Below are 17,363 nucleotides of genomic sequence, written 5' to 3'. Positions count from 1 at the left end.
ATCAGGCAGTTTTAAAATCTGAAATGTGCTTTTGAACAGTATAGCCACTCCGCCACCTCTTCTGTCGCGGTTTTTCCGAAAGACTTTATAGTTTCTTGGCACAAACTCAGAATCAAACATTTCTTCATCTAACCATGTCTCTGTTAGCACAGCTATGTCCGGATTATGCGTTAACAGCATACCTTCCAGATGGGAGACCTTGTTCACAACGCTACGACAATTAATACTAATTATTGTTAATGTCCTCCTATTTTTCTTTTGTGGTCATTTCTTTCTTTCAGAAATTTTGTAGCGAGCATTGTTCGCCGAGTCCCAAGCAAACATCATACCATCTACACACAGCTTGTTAAAAAAAAGCTTCACCTTAGCTCCGTTCAATCTCTCTTCCGCTGAGCTTTGCCATAACTTCTTTCTAATATTTCGAACGGCGAAAGAAAAGTCTTCCGTGATCGAAAATTCTGTTCCCTTGAGCTTATAGCAAGTTTTTAGGACGGAACCCTTTTCGCGGTAGTCTAAAAATTTTATGATTACTGGGCGATCATTTTTGCTCTTTTTTCCAAGCCTGTGGCATCTCTCTATGCCTTTAACAGTAACATCCAGTTTTTCTTGGAACACCGTCTTGTTCACCTTCGTGATAAGTGATTCAGCAGTTTCATCGCTCTCTTCTTTTATTCCGAAAATTATCAAGTTATTCCTCCGGCTCCTGTTTTCTAGTTCATCAACTTTGTCTTGCAGGTATGTCACTTTATCTTACAACTCAGTCGTTGTTGATTTTAACTCGCAAATTCGCTCTTTTAGTTCATTCAAGGACGCCATCTGAACCTCTGACAACTTCATCTTTTCGTTCAGCCCTGCGATATCTGCTTCAATCTTTCCTTGATTTGTCAAAATGTTGTTGATGGAAGCTGTCATATTACTCTGGCCCGAAAGAATCATCTCCAACATTTCCTTATCAGTAGGACCTGGATTTGACTCAATGTCGCCACAGCTCAAAAGGCTCTTCCTAAATGAACACACATCCGAAAGTAAATTTCTTATACTAAGTGGGCAAGGCAGCAGCAGTAGGAAACGGTCATCACTGCGATAACATTTGGCATGTAAGTATGCACTAACCTGCACGACAAAGCAGAATGGGTTGACCATTGTGTCCGATGTGCTGCTGCCGAGCCCACTGATTCCGAACGCCAGGCTGCTGCTTCTTATACCCGCTGGTGGAAGCCTATGATGCGACGTCATCGATGCCGGCGCAGGCGTAGTCGCCACAATGAGTGGCTGGAAGATGTTGTCTACGGGGCAATCAATGTCTCGTGCAGATACGTCGATGACCAGGCGCTGCATGGCAATTCCTTCTTCTGCGCAGGTACACGGTGCTTGCATTTGTAGCAAGGAAGCTAGAACCTGCACGACAAAGCAGAATGGGTTGACCATTGTGTCCGATGTGCCGCTGCCGAGCCCACTCATTTTCATTTGGCAACACTGATCTCGTTCTCCATCTCGTCTAAGGCACTGTTGCAGGCCGGCTGTATGTTGTGAGGCTCAGCGATCATGACATTCAGGACTCTAAAATTCAACAATCACCTTCATCATCCAGCGAACAGTGAACTACACTGTGCTGCCACGAATGAACAAAGCCAAGTCAGAGAGTTTTTGCACCCTTGGATATTCGTCCTGAGGGCATTCATAAAACCTATGCTGAGCCTCTTTTTGCAGTGACATACACTTAAAACCTGAGCTAAGTGACCTGAAAAATTGCTCATTTGTTCTCAAATTTTCGCATCAAGCTTCAAAAGCTGCCTTACATTGTAACACAATGCCTCAGATTTGTTGGTCTGCAAGAAAACGTGCTCGATGTGCAAAATAGAAGCTACGGTAGTAGTGATGTTTGCTGAAGCAAATAATAAAGCTCCATGCATGCAAGTAATGAGAATTGTTGTTGCTCTGTTCGCATTGGACTGAAATCGTGCAAGTCGCGTCGCACATGTAGGGGCAGCAGCCCGTGCGTCTGGTAGCAGCCCGTGCGTCTGGTAGCAGCCCGACTTCCTCTCGTGCTGCCTCGAAAGCACTGCACTGCAAAAGCAAGTGTTCGAGGGTCTCGACTTGATCACAGTTTTTGCAGTTGTCCGTAGACACAAAACAGACGTGTAGCCTGCACTCTTGCATTCACATGTTCCCAATTCGCGGCCATAGTGACCCTGCCTATTGCTGCCGCGAAATATCACACGTAAGGACCACAGGCAGCTTCTCTCCATGCACAGTATGTGTGCCTGAGTGCCGTTGAAGTTGGCATCAAATAGTAGGGTGCATGTCTCAGGGGAAATTGAGGACTTAAAAAGAGAAAGTGTAAGAGTGGGGTTGAAGATTAATATGCAGAAGACAAAGATAATGCTCAGTAGCCTGGCACGGGAACAAGAGTTCAAGATCGCCAGTCAGCCTCAGAGTCTGTGAAGGAGCAAGATTACCTAGGTCAATTACTCACAGCGGGTCCTGATAATGAGAAGGAAATTTACGGAAGAATAAAAATGGGTTGAAGTGCATATGGCAGACATTGCCAGGTCCTGACTGCAAGCTTGCCACTATCATTGAAAAAAGAAAAGGTGTACAATCAATGCATCCTGTCTATGCTAACATATGGGGCAGAAACTTGGAGGTTCACAAAGAAGCTCAAGAATATAATAATAATAATATTTGGGGTTTTACGTGCCAAAACCACTTTCTGATTATGAGGCACGCCGTAGTGGAGGACTCCGGCAATTTTGACCACCTGGGGTTCTTTAACGTGCACCTAAATCTAAGCACATGGGTGTTTTCGCATTTCGCCCCCATCGAAATGCGGCCGCCGTGGTCGGGATTCGATCCCGCGACCTCGTGCTCAGCAGCCCAACACCATAGCCACTGAGCAACCACGGCGGGTAAGAAGCTCAAGAACAAGTTAAGGACTGGGCAAAGAGCGATGAAATGAAGAATGTTAGGTGTAGCATTAAGTGACAGGAAGAGAGAGGTGGGTGTGGATCAGAGAGCAAACAGGGATAGCTGATATTCTAATTGACTCTAAGAAAGAAAAAAAAAATATTACCGACGATTACGTTACTTCCTAATGCGAAATTTGAGCGCAGCAAATAAGCTGTTTCACCTTTTCGATAGATTGAGGCAAAGAAATCGAGCAACACATGTATGCGCTATCACAGAATTTTTTTTTTATTTTTCACACGTATTCCTTTAACAAAGACTCCATTAACAGTTCTTGACAGTCATGAAGGAAGCTTTGTGGTCGGAGAAATAGACTGATATATGTTCGACTTGGTACACCAATGCTTGATTCTCAAAGACGAGATCTATACAAGTGCCTCGCGAGGTTGTCACAGCCGTGGGACGCGTTACGAGCGAGAGGAACGGGATGTTCTCCCGCATAAGTGTTAGGAAATTGCTGTTTGTCTTTATGTCAACATTAAAGTCCCCCACTACTAACATCGGTGTGGATCGATGGACGGTTAATGCGAGTTGCAGGAAGTGCACGACGTCTTTCGTGAGTGCGGTAGCGGACTCACGAAAGCGGTATCAGTCGGTCGCTGCTAGCGCTGGGGGGATGAAAGGGGGGCGGAGCTGGTTATGAGGCCGACGACAACGCGAAACCCAGGAACGGACGCCAAAGAGCCATTTGTGTAGCCAGCCCTCCTCCACAGTCTCTCCTCCTCCCTTCCATCATCCTCCCTCGCCCGGAGAGCCGACAGCGCGCATGCGCGGCGGCGGAGCAGCGGCGCATGCGCGGCGGCGGAGCGCGGCGGCGGAGGCGAGCTGGTTACGAGGCCGACGCCGACGACGATGACGCCGACGACGACGCGAAACCCAGGAACGGACGCCAAAGAGCTGCGCTCTAAAAACTGGAGCTGGGCAGGCCATGTAATGCATAGGATAGCCAACCGGTGGACCGTTAAGGTTACAGAATGGGCGCCAAGAGAAGGGAAGCATAGTCGAGGATGGCAGAAAACTAGGTAGCATGATGAAATTAGTAAATTTGTAGGCGCAATCAGTTGGCGCAGGACAGGGGTAATTGGAGATCGCAGGGAGAGGCCTTCGTCCTGCAGTGGACATAAAATTAGGCTGTTGGTGATGATGATGTCTCGGGGGAACGTGGGTGCTTGCTGGGCACGCCGCCATCGCTTGGCACAACTTGCTTATTAGAAGGAAGCCCTTCACCAGGACACGGCTGAGCACTGTGTGCAACTCGCACAAGACTGCGGTGACTGGCAGTGGCATCCGGCCTCGGAAACTCGGCCGCTCCGATGGCAGAGGTAATTAGCGCCATCCAGCAGGAGGGCGGGAAAGCAAATCCGCTTCCCTTGTACAACCTCCTGCGCGTGCCAATCCAGGAAGCGGTGCCCTTTCGCCCCTCCTCTCAACTCCTCTCTCCTTGCCTTCTCTTGCAACTCCCTCACCTTCGACTGTCTCCGCGTGCATGCGCCGGCCAGACGCCAGCTTAGCCCGCTGCATGACATTTCATGTTTCGTTATGTGATGTTATCGGGAATCGTGCGCTGCTGTGCATTGACCGGCGTGGGCTGTTTGGCAGTTTCATGGTCCTCGATAGCTGTGTGCTTAGTATATAGTATACTGTGTGATAGTATATCAGAAGCTCTCAGTGTGCATATCAGAAGCTCTTCTACACTTTGGTCTTGAGGGCATTATATAAGAATCTTTTATATGTGTGTACAGAAGTGGCCTTCACATTTTCTTGAGTTTTTTTTTTATGTCACTGTCTGTGAACTTTTGTGTTGTTTAGTAATCATGTACATGTCATGCATTTTTCACTTTTGTTTATTTTTTTAGCGTTTATCATACCAAGTTATGAGAAAATGTTTGTTTTTGGAAACGGTAGTCAATAAAACGAAGCCAAAGATCTGTTGTGTTGGAAGTGGAATTAATATACGTTCTGGCATATGGTGGCATACTCAAAGTATGGATAAGACTGCGTGCATGCTAACGCATAAAGAACCCATGGTGCACCACTCGCCATTTCACAAACAATGCCGCACACGCATGATTAAAAAAGAAAAGATATGTGCCGCGGACAGGCAAAAAGAAAGCAAAAGTAAAGGCGCGCTGGGCATGGGTAAGGGTAGAGAGGGAGCAGAGCAGGTCATCGTAATAAAAACAAAGAGCACTAGGCTGAGGAGGCGCTGCACGCCTGCTGTTTCTGTTGCCATGACAATGTAAACAATCGTGTGCACTGCCATTTTGCCAAAGTATCGCGCTCATGCTAGGGCTGTAACTGAAGGGGACCTTGGTGCTAGCGTCAAAAGAGTGTCTGCTCAAAAGCAGCCAATGGCAGCCATGCAGATATTCACCCCTGGGGTGGCATCACCTTCAGGATAAGGAGATGCTCAGGCCACACAATTTGGCTGTTGTCAACGGCCCTTGGTTGATGTTGATTAGGCTTTCCTGAGCAGAGCGTTGGTTCGGGTTAGTTCGGCCTCCTTGTTGATACAGTAGGATGATTTCGCGAGAGATCGAATATGCATGTCCGCTTGATATTTTTGTTTTATCTGGTGTAAATATTTGTCAGGTAGGAATGTTCAAACTGCACGGAACCTTAAATTTTATTCCTGAAAAGCGTTCCCAGCAAGCCAGAAAATATTTGAAGGTAGGGGCACGAGCATCCTTTTATTTCTTACCGCAATATTTTCAGATTTCATGACCAAATTAAATGCAAACTAAAAACGTTGTATTAAAACACTTTTCTGTTCATTTTAGTACACTTCAGCGTAAACTAGTTCCATGCATTTTTATACGGTCCACAAACTAAAAAAACCAAAAAATTTCAAGCATGGCCCAAATCGGAATTTTTTTTAAAATTTGATGAGTCTTGGCACGTTTTCTATTTTACACAGAAAGTTTAAAAAAGTGCCAAACATAGAACGTTCTCTTTGAAAAATTTCTTGTCTTTTCATGCTTTGTGATTATCGATGATGCAGTTGCACATGCTCTGCTGGCCTTGCTGGGACTACACCGATTCTAATAAACCTCAGTTGATAGTCCAGTCGTTGTGGTGTGAACCTCTCCTCTTGTCCTTTGTGTTTTTGACTGGTTTTTTCGTTCAACTTCCATAATCAGCAACTGCGCCATTATAGAGGTGCTACTTCACTGCCTGCTCCCCATCCATGCAATGAATACTAGAACCTTCTTCAGCACCACCACCTGCAACATGCTATGCCTTTCTAAAAACTTATCCCAGTCATTTCCCAAGCCGTTTATTTCGTTTCCCATTATCACACGTTTCCTGCGTCACTCACAGATAATGTTTTCCTGTCTTACGTCGACTTTCACCTCTACGTCTCAGCTGCCCGAAAAAGTACATTGCGGCATGACTGAGCCAAAGACTGCTGAAGTTACCTAATTTATGATGTTTTGTCAGCACCTTGCTGATGTGCTTTCCCATGCCGAGAACAGCAGAGGTCACTGAGGGCACCAGACAGACACTGTTCTTTGATAACTAGCAGGGCCCCCACGTTTTCACAGTGAAAACGTTTAGATGACTTTGTTCATAAAACATGAAATCATGAGACATTCTGGCAGCTCATTTATAACAGCAGCGCTGAAAAAGTGACAGAAAGAGTGCGGTGCTGTTTAGTACAAACATTTCGACTTGGTCTAGCTGTTCAATATACACGCGATGCATGCAGCTCATAGTTCGGTCTGTGTATTCTGTGCTGATTATTTACGTGTTCACAAGAAGATTGCTAAGAAAAAAATATTTCGTTGCCCAAACATTTTGGATGTTGCCTCCCTGCGCAAGCTACTGCAAGAGGCGGAGGATATTCGCAACACCGACGAGTTCTGCCAGCACTGCTTTATGCGCCTCGAGGAAATCCTCTCTTCCTCTAGTGACACCCGCGATGAAGCAGACGAGGCATTCTTTCAGGAAGAAAAAGCGATTGATGACTTGAACAGGTACGTGCACCTTTCTTCTGATGTTTCACCATTGAAGCCACCATCTTCCATTCACAAGCACAGCTGACAATCTTACGGAAAGAGAAAACAGGCCGAGATTAAAAGTGTCAGGGTGATGAATATACGCTCAACTTTAAGTGCTGCATACGGAAGCATCAGTATACCTGAACTGTCTGTGACAGAATGTCGTGGATACGCTGGCTGGTTAAATAGCTTGAAGCAAGCATATGAGGCTTCAAGGTCCTATCGAGAGCGTCTTCGTCTCTGAACCATTGTGCTACCAGAAGTTGAAAGCAAACACATTCAAGAGGCAATTCCAGCTGTCGCAACGTACATGCTCAGAAAGGCCTGAAATTGACGCGAGAAGCATAGAATGTGGTCAGATTTTGATCCATAGACGAGGTCAAGGTTAAGCCGATCGGATGTACAAGCTGTACTCGACTATTTCAGTGCTCTCGGCAGAGCCCAAACAAGCAGGACATTGTATCAGCCATCACGAACGGCCAGAGAGAGTACGTCTCAAAGCGGTTTATGAAACACTCTATCCGCGAGACATTCCAGATGTTTAAAGCAGCTCACCCTGAAAGTGCCATCACCCTGTCAAAGTTTTACAGCATGCGTCCAAAATGGGTGCTGCTCGGACCATAGCAAGAGGTTTGCGTTTGCATTTATTGCGCTAATGTCAACCTTTGTGTCTCCGCACTTGAGAATGTAACCGGCATGGAAATCTCATTGGAAGGCATGAAAGCATTGTGTCTTTGCGGCTCCCCAACCGCAGCTTGTTTGTTAGGTGAATGCGAGCACTGCCCATGGAGTGAAAGTCCCACTTTGGCCAGTCTGGAAATGGTCGACGAGGACAAGGTCACATTTGCTGTTTGGGAAAGTGCTGACTTGATCAAGAAGGCGTCGTCTCCAACCCTTTTTGTGAAAGAGCTTGGCAAATGGGCGACCAAATGGATTCCTCAATAATACATATGCCACACTCAAGCTACAGCTATTCCTGAGGCACAGAAGTGGGAGCAGCACGGAAGCATTGTTCTGCATTTTGATTTTGCAGAAAACTGGACAGTCCTTCTTTCAAATGAAACATCATTGTATCATTGGCACAAGAAACAAATCTCCACTTTCACCTGTGTCGCCACAACAAGGAAAGCAACACGCAGCTTTGCTCTCATAAGCGACGACATGCATCACGACGCAGTGCACACCTGCTACACCCTAAACAGAGGGTACGAAGCATTAGATGAAAAAGCACCTATTTACTGTCACGTAACATATGTCAGCGATGGTGCAGCGAGCCATTTTAAAAATAGGTACCAGTTGTATGAGTTGTTCCATTCCAAGTATACGTCTGCGAGGTGGATATTTTCTGCTACTGGGCGTAGGAAGAATGCCTGTGACGGTGTGGGTGGACTACTTCAACACCAAGCTTCACTGCAGATCCTGAGGTCTAGAAGCGCTGCCTCCATTCAGTCTGCACACGAGATGGTCTGCCAATTTAGCAGCAAGATCAAGGATGTGGCCCTGCTTCATGTGCCTGCTGCAGCCATCGAGAAGCATCGTCAGCAGAAGTCAGTGCCGCATGTGTCAGGAATGGCAAGTGTGGATGTGTGCCCACAATCAGTCAAGCGGACATGCGCTGTCGCCGCTAGCCAGCTGACAGTGATTAAACCCTTTTAAATACTAACTGCAAAGGACAAGCAATAAATTTGTTTGAGCATCACAAGTAGTGTCGAGTTTGTTCTCTCTTGTGTCCCCAAAAACAAAGCAGAAAGCATGTTTTCTGTTCTTGCCATAATAAAAAATCCAGGTAAACCTTCTTCATCTGTGACAACCGTTGCCTTTTCTTTTTTTAACATTAGGTAAATGTTAACAAACCGGAACGAGTCATCACGGCACTTAAGCCAGCAGGCTCAACATGAGCCACTTTGGTCCATTATATTTTGTAAATAAAGCAAATGAGGAAACATATTGCACCCACCTTTTGCCCGACATGAGCAGAATTGTATCCAACATTTTTTCGGAAATTAGAACTGGAGTTTCTTTATTCATCTTTTATTTTTTGAAAATGAGTTTTTCCTTTTTTTAAGCTTGTCAAATTAACTTTTTTTTCTTTTCTTATATTTCATTTAGGAAAATAATATTTTGCGTAAATATTACGAAAAGAATGTCCGATGTTTGACACTTTTTTCAAGTTTCTATGTAAAATAGAAAACGCGCCATGACGCATCAAAGTTACAAAATTTTTCTGATTTAGGCCATGTTTGCAATTTTTGTACATTTCTTTCATTTGTGGACAGCTTGAAAAAAATGCATAGAACTAATTTACTGTGAAGCGTGTTAAAATGAACAGAAAGGTTCTTCGACACGTTTTTGGTTTGCGTTTAATTCAGCCATGAAATAAAAAAAATATTGTGGTAAGTAATAAAAGGACGCTCGTGCCGCAGCCTTCATATATCTTTTTGGCTTGCTGGGAGCGCTTTTTGGGAATAAAATTTTCGGTTCCATGCAGTTTGAACATCCCTACTTGACATATAAAGAAAGGTACACAAAACAAAAATATCAAGCAGACATGCATGTTCGATCTCTCATGGAATCACCCAGTATTTAGTTGGCTTTTCCCTTTAGATTGAGTCGCCGTGCACAGAGCGCACGGCATAGATATACAAACACATGCACACACACACAAAGGAAGAAAAAAAGATCAAGTGAAAAATAAAAACCTGCGAGAAAGAAAAAAGAACTAAAAGTTGGAAGATAATTGCTTTGTGCCGCAATGATACCGTTATTCAAGTGGACTCTGTCGTATCCCTCATTTTTGCTAGTTGCTGCTGACAGCAAAAGGGGTCTGTAGTGAGCTTGTCCTGGTGGCTGGATTGGAATCTGCTCAATGGCTTTGGCTGACATACTGCAGAGGATGCCCTGTGTTTGCAGCCCATCAATATAGTGTGCTATTGATTCTCTAGTATGCAGTGCTGCAGAGTGTGCTTCTGCCAACAGGTTGCTTCCCCTTGTATTGTCCTACAAGTCCTCTTTGGGTGCCAATCATGAAGGGCTAATGGTAGATTTGGAATAAAAAGAGCATGGACTAGTTTTACATTATTGCAGCCTGGTGAGTTCTTTCACTCAAAACCAACATCTACTGATATACTGTCCAACGCTAGCCATCGACAAACTATCACGGCTATCGCCGTTTCACGGCCACTTTTTCATGACCTCCTTCCCTTTTGCTTCCTCTCTGGATGGTAAACAGGGAGCCTGCCTTAATAGATACCAAAGCTTATTGCCTACCAGGCACTATGAGAGACAATTCTGCTATATTTGCAGCCAACAGAGACCCCTTCCAGCTTATAAACCAGCTGCCTGGGCAGGCATCGCAGAGTCTGCGGGCGTCCTGTCCACTTATACTTATGTTGTCCATGTACTTGTAGCGCATTACCCTCCTAATTACAAGATGAACTTCCACCAACTCGCCCAACTTGCCACTCTACTGGATTCTGGCTGATGGGAAACAGACAGGGACAAGTTGTAAGCACAAAACACCCATTTATAGTTAATAATGTAAGCTCAGTAATACCAAACAACATGGATGGGCATTATACTAGCGCTGTATAAATAACTGTGCAATAATACACTCCCACTCACTGTCGGCACATGGCTTCTCAGCAGGTCGGGCCCATACTCAGCTCATAACATAATGTCACGTGGTAGTGATTGTTAAGAACACAGTAGCAAAACTGTGTATCGTGAAACTAACCCTTTATTGGGCGAACCTGTGCCCAGAAAAACAGGCTACACTCAAAGCACAACGTTAGCAATCGGCGATCGTCACAAATCTGATCTGCGGGTCAAGCACGTCAATTTTTACCCATGAGTCATCAAAGGTTCTAGTGTAATCCCCGTGCCCGCGTATCTTCCAGAAAGTACTACAGAATTCTCGTCGCGCATACAATCAGATTACACAAGCTTCGGTGACAAAAGACAGTGGAGAACCATCGATAACATTTGAGAAACTTCCGATACATGCAGACGCGTCTTGCGCTGAGTGATAACATTTGTTCGACGGTGGAGTGCATCACCCAAGAAAGATAACCACGTACACGTGTCAAAGCCCCACGTTAAAAGGCATTGTCCCAATGCTACAAAGAAACATGAAAGGGAAAACAAAGCCATGCATAATCAAGAAAAAATAACAACAAAGCAATAAAGAAACTAAGCCCTTAAGTTCGTCAGCAGGCATAGAAAGGCTTAAGGCGCACCACATGGACGACTTCAGGTTGTGCGCGGTACTGCTGTGATTACAAAATGCCGTCTGACACGACCTCATAGCGCAGTGCCCCAATACGTCGACTGACCTTGTAGGGTTCCAAATAGTGTCGCAGTAGTTTCTTGCTAAGTCCTCGTCAGCATATCGGAGCCCATACCCAAACACAGTCGCCAAGCTGGTACTCGGTAGGGCGTTGTCGAACATTGTAGTGTTGACTCCTCTGCTGATTCTTGATGCACAGGCGGGCGAGCTGTCAGGCTTCTTCGCCGTGCTGGAGATAGGCTGCAACATCAAGATTCTCTTTGTCGGTGATGTGCGACAGCATGCCGTCAAAGAGTTGTCGCGGGGTTTCTTCCGTAAACCATCTTGAACGGCATGATCTGCATTGTTTCTTGCACTGTCGTGTTGTAAGTGAAGATTATGTACAGCAGGACGGCATCCCACATCTTGCACTTGACGTCGATGTACACTGCAAGCACATCGTTGAAGGTCTTGTTCAGTCACTCCATAAGACCATTCGTCTGCGGGTGGTAAGCAATCGTGCTCGTGTGGCTTGTCTGGCTGTATTGCAAGATGGCTTGGGTGAGCTCTGCAGTGAAAGCCATTTCTCTGTTGGTGATGAGGACTTCTGCGGCACCATGTCGCAGCAGGATTCATACGCACTACCTTTAGGCAGAGCTTTCGTTTTGGCGTAGTAGATAAGGTAGTTGGTAGCCACAATGATCCACCTATTTCCATATGTTCACATTAGAAAGGGTCCCAACAAATCCATCCCTATCATCTGAAATGGTTGATAAGGAGGCTCAATCGGCTGTACTAATTTCACTGGTCTTGTCAGCGGCGTCTTGCCTCACTGACAGTCTCAGCATGTCTTGACATAATGGGCAATGTCGAAAGTCAGGCGCGGCCGGTAATACCTTTCCTGTATCCTCAATAATGTCCGGGAGAATCTGAGGTGCCCGTCGGGTCATCATGTAGAGTGTGCAGTACTTCTAGATGCAGTGATGAGGGAACAACAAGAAGGTAGTTGGCGTGGACTGGTGAGAAGTTCTTCTTTACGAGGACGTTGGTTTGCAGGGAAAATTAAGAGAATCCTCGCCTAAATGCCTTAGAGACAGCGTCGGTGTTGCCTTCCAAACACTCGATAAGGTTTTTTTAGCTCCAGGCCTGCTTGTTGCTGTTCAGTGAAGTCTTCCGCTTTATTGTTCCTAGGAAGGCGTCATCATCCTCACCGTTTTGCAGTGGCAGGTCAGTGGGGATGTGTGATAGGCAGTCGGCATCAGAGTGCATCCGTCCAGATTTGTTGACGACGGCTATGTCGAATTCCTGGTGTCTCAGACTTTACATGCGAGGCGTCGTGAAGGGTCCTTTAAATTTGCCAGCCAACACTAGGCTTGGTGGTCGCTGACGACTTTAAAAGGCCTGCCATAAAGGTAAGGGTGGAATTTCGTGGTAGCCCAAATGATGGCAATAATAGAAATTGGCTTCCGCTTTCGACAGCGACCGACTAGCGTAAGCAATGACCCTGTCAAGTCCGTTTGGACAAAGATGGCGCGAAGGCCTAGTTCACTTGCGTTAATGTGAATTTCGGTGTTGGCGCCTTTGTCGAAGTGGGCAAACACTGGTGGTAACTGCAGGCGCTGTTTAAGCTCTTGGAAGGCTTCAGCTTGCAGTGCTTCCTACTTGAAATTGATGTCCGATTTCGTTAAAGAAGTTTATGGTTCAGCAATTCGCAAAATGGTTATTAATAAAGCATCTGTAAAATATAGGCACACAAGCCAAGGAATCTGCGTACTCCCTTCTTGTCGGTGGGCTGTGGGAAGTTAGCAATGGCAGATGTCTTCTGCAGATCAGGGTGAACTCCAGATTTGCTGATGACGTGGCCCAAAAACAGAAGCTCATTGTAAGGGAAGCAGCACTCTTCTGGCTTCAGAGTTAGCTCTGATGTCTTGATGACCTCTAGTACTGTCCCAAGCCACTTAACGTGATTGTCAAAATTCCCAGCGAAGACGATGACGTAATCTAAGTAGACGATACAGGTCTGCCACTTCAATCCTGCTAACACCGTGTCCATTACGCGCTGGAACATTGCAGGCGCTGAGCACAGTCCGAATGGCAAGACCTTGAGCTCGTAGGGGCCGTCCGGTGTAATGAAGGCGGTCTTCTCGCGATTCCTCTCGTCAACTTCTATTTGCCAGTAGCGAGTCTTGAGATTTATTGACGATGCATTCCTAATGCATCGTCTATGCATGTGAGTGGGTATACATCCTTCTTTGTGATCTTGTTCAGCCAAAGATAATTGATGCAGAAATGTAGGGTTCCGTCCTTTTTCTTCACCAAGGATACAGAGATGCCCACAGGCTTTTTGATGGCTAGATGATGTTGCGCAGCATTTCATCGACTTGTTGCCGTATAGCTTCAAGTTTTCACGTCAAAACTCTGTAAGGCTTCTGGCGTAGCGGTAGAGTGGATTCTTCGGTTATTATGCAATGTCTCGCAACTGGTGTTTGTCGAATCCTCGATGATGTCAAAAAGTAGCCTATATCGTCAGAAATGACTTTTGAGCTGTTTCTGCTCACTCATGGGGATACTTGGATTTATTAGGGTTGGGAGCTTGTCAAGCTGCTGTTCAGCAGCTTTTTCTTCCATCTCCCCATGTTTTGAACAAACATGAAATAAATCGTATTCGTATTCGTATGTCGAAGTCTGGTTTGGGAGCTATGGTATCGAGATAGATGCAGTAGAATCGGAGAGGACAAGTACATTGCTGGCTTCCACAACTTCTTCAATGTATGTAATCGTTGTGCGCTTGTTGATGTGTTTGAACTTCTGGCAGAAGTTCGTCTACTCAGCAATATGTACCGACTAGCCCAGCAACATGTACTTCTGAATTTTGTCAGCATCACTTTCGTTTGTCCTCCGTGCAGTCGAGTGGTCCCCCTTGCGACGCATATTTCACGGTCGAGGAAGCAGTAGACATTGGTCATCCTTGATGATTTCATGATGCCTTCTACATCTGCAGGTGTTTCTGTGCCAACGGAAATAACAATACTGGAGCAAGGCCAGATGCTGACTTGATCTTCGAGCACACTCAAGGCATGGGTACTAAGCGCACTCTCCGGCGGTATCGCTTGATCTTCAGGTAGCGTTATCAATTTCGACTTCAAGCCAATGATTGCACCGTGTTGGTTCAGGAAGTCCATGCTGAGGATGACATCTCGCAAACACTGTTGGAGGATAACGAAGGCAGCAGGGTAGGTCTGGTACTTGAATGCAAAGCACCTCCACCAGATGTCACGTGGTAGTGACGGTCAAGAACACAGTAGCAAAACTGTGAATGGTGAAACTAACATGATTTTGGCTTCTAGCGCGAAGTGAAACACGGACACAGAAAGGAGCAGACAGGACGAGCGCTAACTGTCAACTAAATTTTTATTGAAACGAAGAACATATATATAGGCAATTGCAAAAACCGTAGCATAAGAACATGACAATGTAAAAAACATCAGTTAAACATGTCAGTGGGTATGGAAGTCAAAGAACAAAAATTATTTCAGATTAGTACACGTATTGCGAAGGTACTGGAATTCGCAATCTAACAGAGACAACGAAGCATGACTGACGCAAGTGTCTCCTAATCTTTTTATGTGGAAAGCCTCGATAATTTCCCTCGTGGTTTGGCATCTGTGTCTAGAAAGAATTTTTGTGTCTTCAAAGAAAGGTTTGCATCCACAATCGAAACAATGTGCAGCTAAATGTGATGCGTTAGGGTTGTTTAGTGAATGTTTGTGTTCTTTTAGTCTAATGTTAATGCATCTACCACTCTGTCCAATGTAAGCTTTCCCACACTCGAGTGGAATCTGATAAACTACGCCCGTGTTGCAAGGCACTAAAGGGGACACATGTTTAACTCCGCAATCATCTTTTCTTTTTTTGCCTTCCTGTTCAAGTCTCCTATTTATCAAAGGGCACATGTTAGCCAACTTTCGTGGGGCCGAGAAAACGGTACTGACGTCATACCTATCGGCCACATTCCTTAAACCATGGGATAATCTATGTACGTAGGGTACTACAGCAAACTTTGTTTCTTTTTTCTGTTTTTCTTGTTTCTTACCAGGGCTTTTAACCCATTTTACAAGTTTTTCGCAGGTTAGTGATAATAAATGCACGGGATAGCTAGCCTTTCCAAGCCTTTCTATCTGTTGTGAAAAACTTTGTTGCATATTGTGCGGACATGATTTAGTAATGGCAGACCTAAGAGTTGAATAAGCTATCCCCTTTTTAACAAGTTTAGAATGGCAAGAAGAAAATTCTAGCAGTGGCTTCTTGGCCCTAGGCGAATAATGCCAGGGACAGGCTACTGGTTTTGTGCGGGAAAGCGCCATCTCCGGAAGGCCAACGACGTTGTTTTCGAGAATGGATTAAGATCGCAGAGCAGGCCACGGAATTCCTATGGGCCCATGCTCGTCTGTCGTTACCGAAGAAGGATAAGACTGCACGGGACCAAGGAAAAGTGCTTGTGCTCGGCGGTCAACAACTCCCAGCTAACATCGAAAGCACTCTGCCCAAGGGACCAAAGTTTGCCTGTGAACCTGAACTGTCACCTCCGGAAAAGGTCAGCTTGTCTAGATCCATTTCTCGTTGGGTCACTGAAGACTTTCGACCAAGGTATGTGACTGAGTGCGTTGATGTGATCGCGAGGACTGTACCTCAGCCCTGTAAGTCAGACAACCTAACTGGTGTGTCGCATTTTTTCGTCAAGCACGAGCTTAGGTTGGTTACTGCGGACAAAGAAGGTTTCTTTGTTGTTGTTCCTGAAGAATTGTACTCACAAAAAGCTAAAACCGCTATTGACAAAAATTTTGTTCCAAAAATTGCCAATTTAAAGAAAGTGAAAAAAACTGCAATTGATTTGCTTGAGAAATTTGGACTGGAGCGCCTCGCGTCGGGAGTTAAACATTCCAAGGGTCTGCACCTCAAAATATTTTTTAGTGCTAAGACACATAAGCCGGAAGTTCCCTTTCGAGCCATTATTTCTGAAAAAGGAACTTGGCAGTACGCAGTCTCAACCTTTTTGCATAATGTATTGTCTTCAGTTTGTCTTAACGACCCCTTCCTGATAAGACATTCGGAAGAAATTGTGGCCTTTCTAACAGAAAATAATCCAGGTAAACGCTGAGCGATCAGTGTTGATGTTAAAGACCTTTTTTATTCGCTTCCGCAATTGAAACTACTGTGTAGTGTTAAAGAAGCACTGATGCTCAACAATGATGAGTTCCGGTTTACTCAGGACTGTGGGATGCCTGTGGAATCTTTTTTAGAACTTTTGTTGTTTTACATAGGGAATACTGTTGTAAAATGGGGTAGTTCTATATATGTACAAAAATCGGGAGTTTGTATTGGTTCTAAAGTTGCGCCTGTTTTGAGTGACATTTACCTAAGTCGCGTTAATAGAAAACTACAAAACAATCTTAAGGAATTGGCGGTGCATGCGTTTAGATACGTAGACGACTATCTGGTGTTTTGTTCTCGCGATAACTATACCAAGAAAGCTACGGATATTTTAAAGGTTTTTAGGGAATGTGGTGGGGGCCTAGGTTTCACGCTAGAAAATATCCAGGGCAACAAATTACAATTTCTAGATCTGTGCTTAACGTTCCAGGATGAGCATGTCTGTTGGCATTATTCGCCTAGGGCCAAGAAGCCACTGCTAGAATTTTCTTCTTGCCATTCTAAACTTGTTAAACAGGGGATAGCTTATTCAACTCTTAGGTCTGCCATTACTAAATCATGTCCGCACAATATGCAACAAAGTTTTTCACAACAGATAGAAAGGCTTGGAAAGGCTAGCTATCCCGTGCATTTATTATCACTAACCTGCGAAAAACTTGTAAAATGGGTTAAAAGCCCTGGTAAGAAACAAGAAAAACAGAAAAAAGAAACAAAGTTTGCTGTAGTACCCTACGTACATAGATTATCCCATGGTTTAAGGAATGTGGCCAATAGGTATGACGTCAGTACCGTTTTCTCGGCCCCACGAAAGTTGGCTAACATGTGCCCTTTGATAAATAGGAGACTTGAACAGGAAGGCAAAAAAAGAAAAGATGATTGCGGAGTTAAACATCTGTCCCCTTTAGTGCCTTGCAACACGG

General features: G+C 45.0%; 1 protein-coding gene across 8 annotated transcripts in view; it reads left to right on the top strand.

Annotated features, from left to right (window-relative positions):
• The window catches only part of LOC135921907 (mitogen-activated protein kinase kinase kinase 13-like), a 548,581-nt gene that overhangs the window by 461,504 nt on the left and 69,714 nt on the right, over positions 1 to 17,363 (top strand). For 7 of the 8 annotated variants that reach the window (XM_065456319.2, XM_070531441.1, XM_065456318.1 and 4 more), the window contains one exon: positions 14,234 to 14,353. The exons of the other annotated variant lie outside the window; for it this stretch is intronic. In XM_065456319.2, coding sequence (XP_065312391.1) covers positions 14,234 to 14,353 — 120 coding nt within the window. The remainder of the gene's footprint in view (positions 1 to 14,233; positions 14,354 to 17,363) is intronic. 8 annotated transcript variants of the gene reach the window in all.

This window comes from Dermacentor albipictus, chromosome 1, assembly GCF_038994185.2.
Source record: "Dermacentor albipictus isolate Rhodes 1998 colony chromosome 1, USDA_Dalb.pri_finalv2, whole genome shotgun sequence".
Taxonomy (NCBI): Eukaryota; Metazoa; Arthropoda; class Arachnida; order Ixodida; family Ixodidae; genus Dermacentor; species Dermacentor albipictus.
This window is presented reverse-complemented; position numbering and strand designations above follow the sequence as displayed.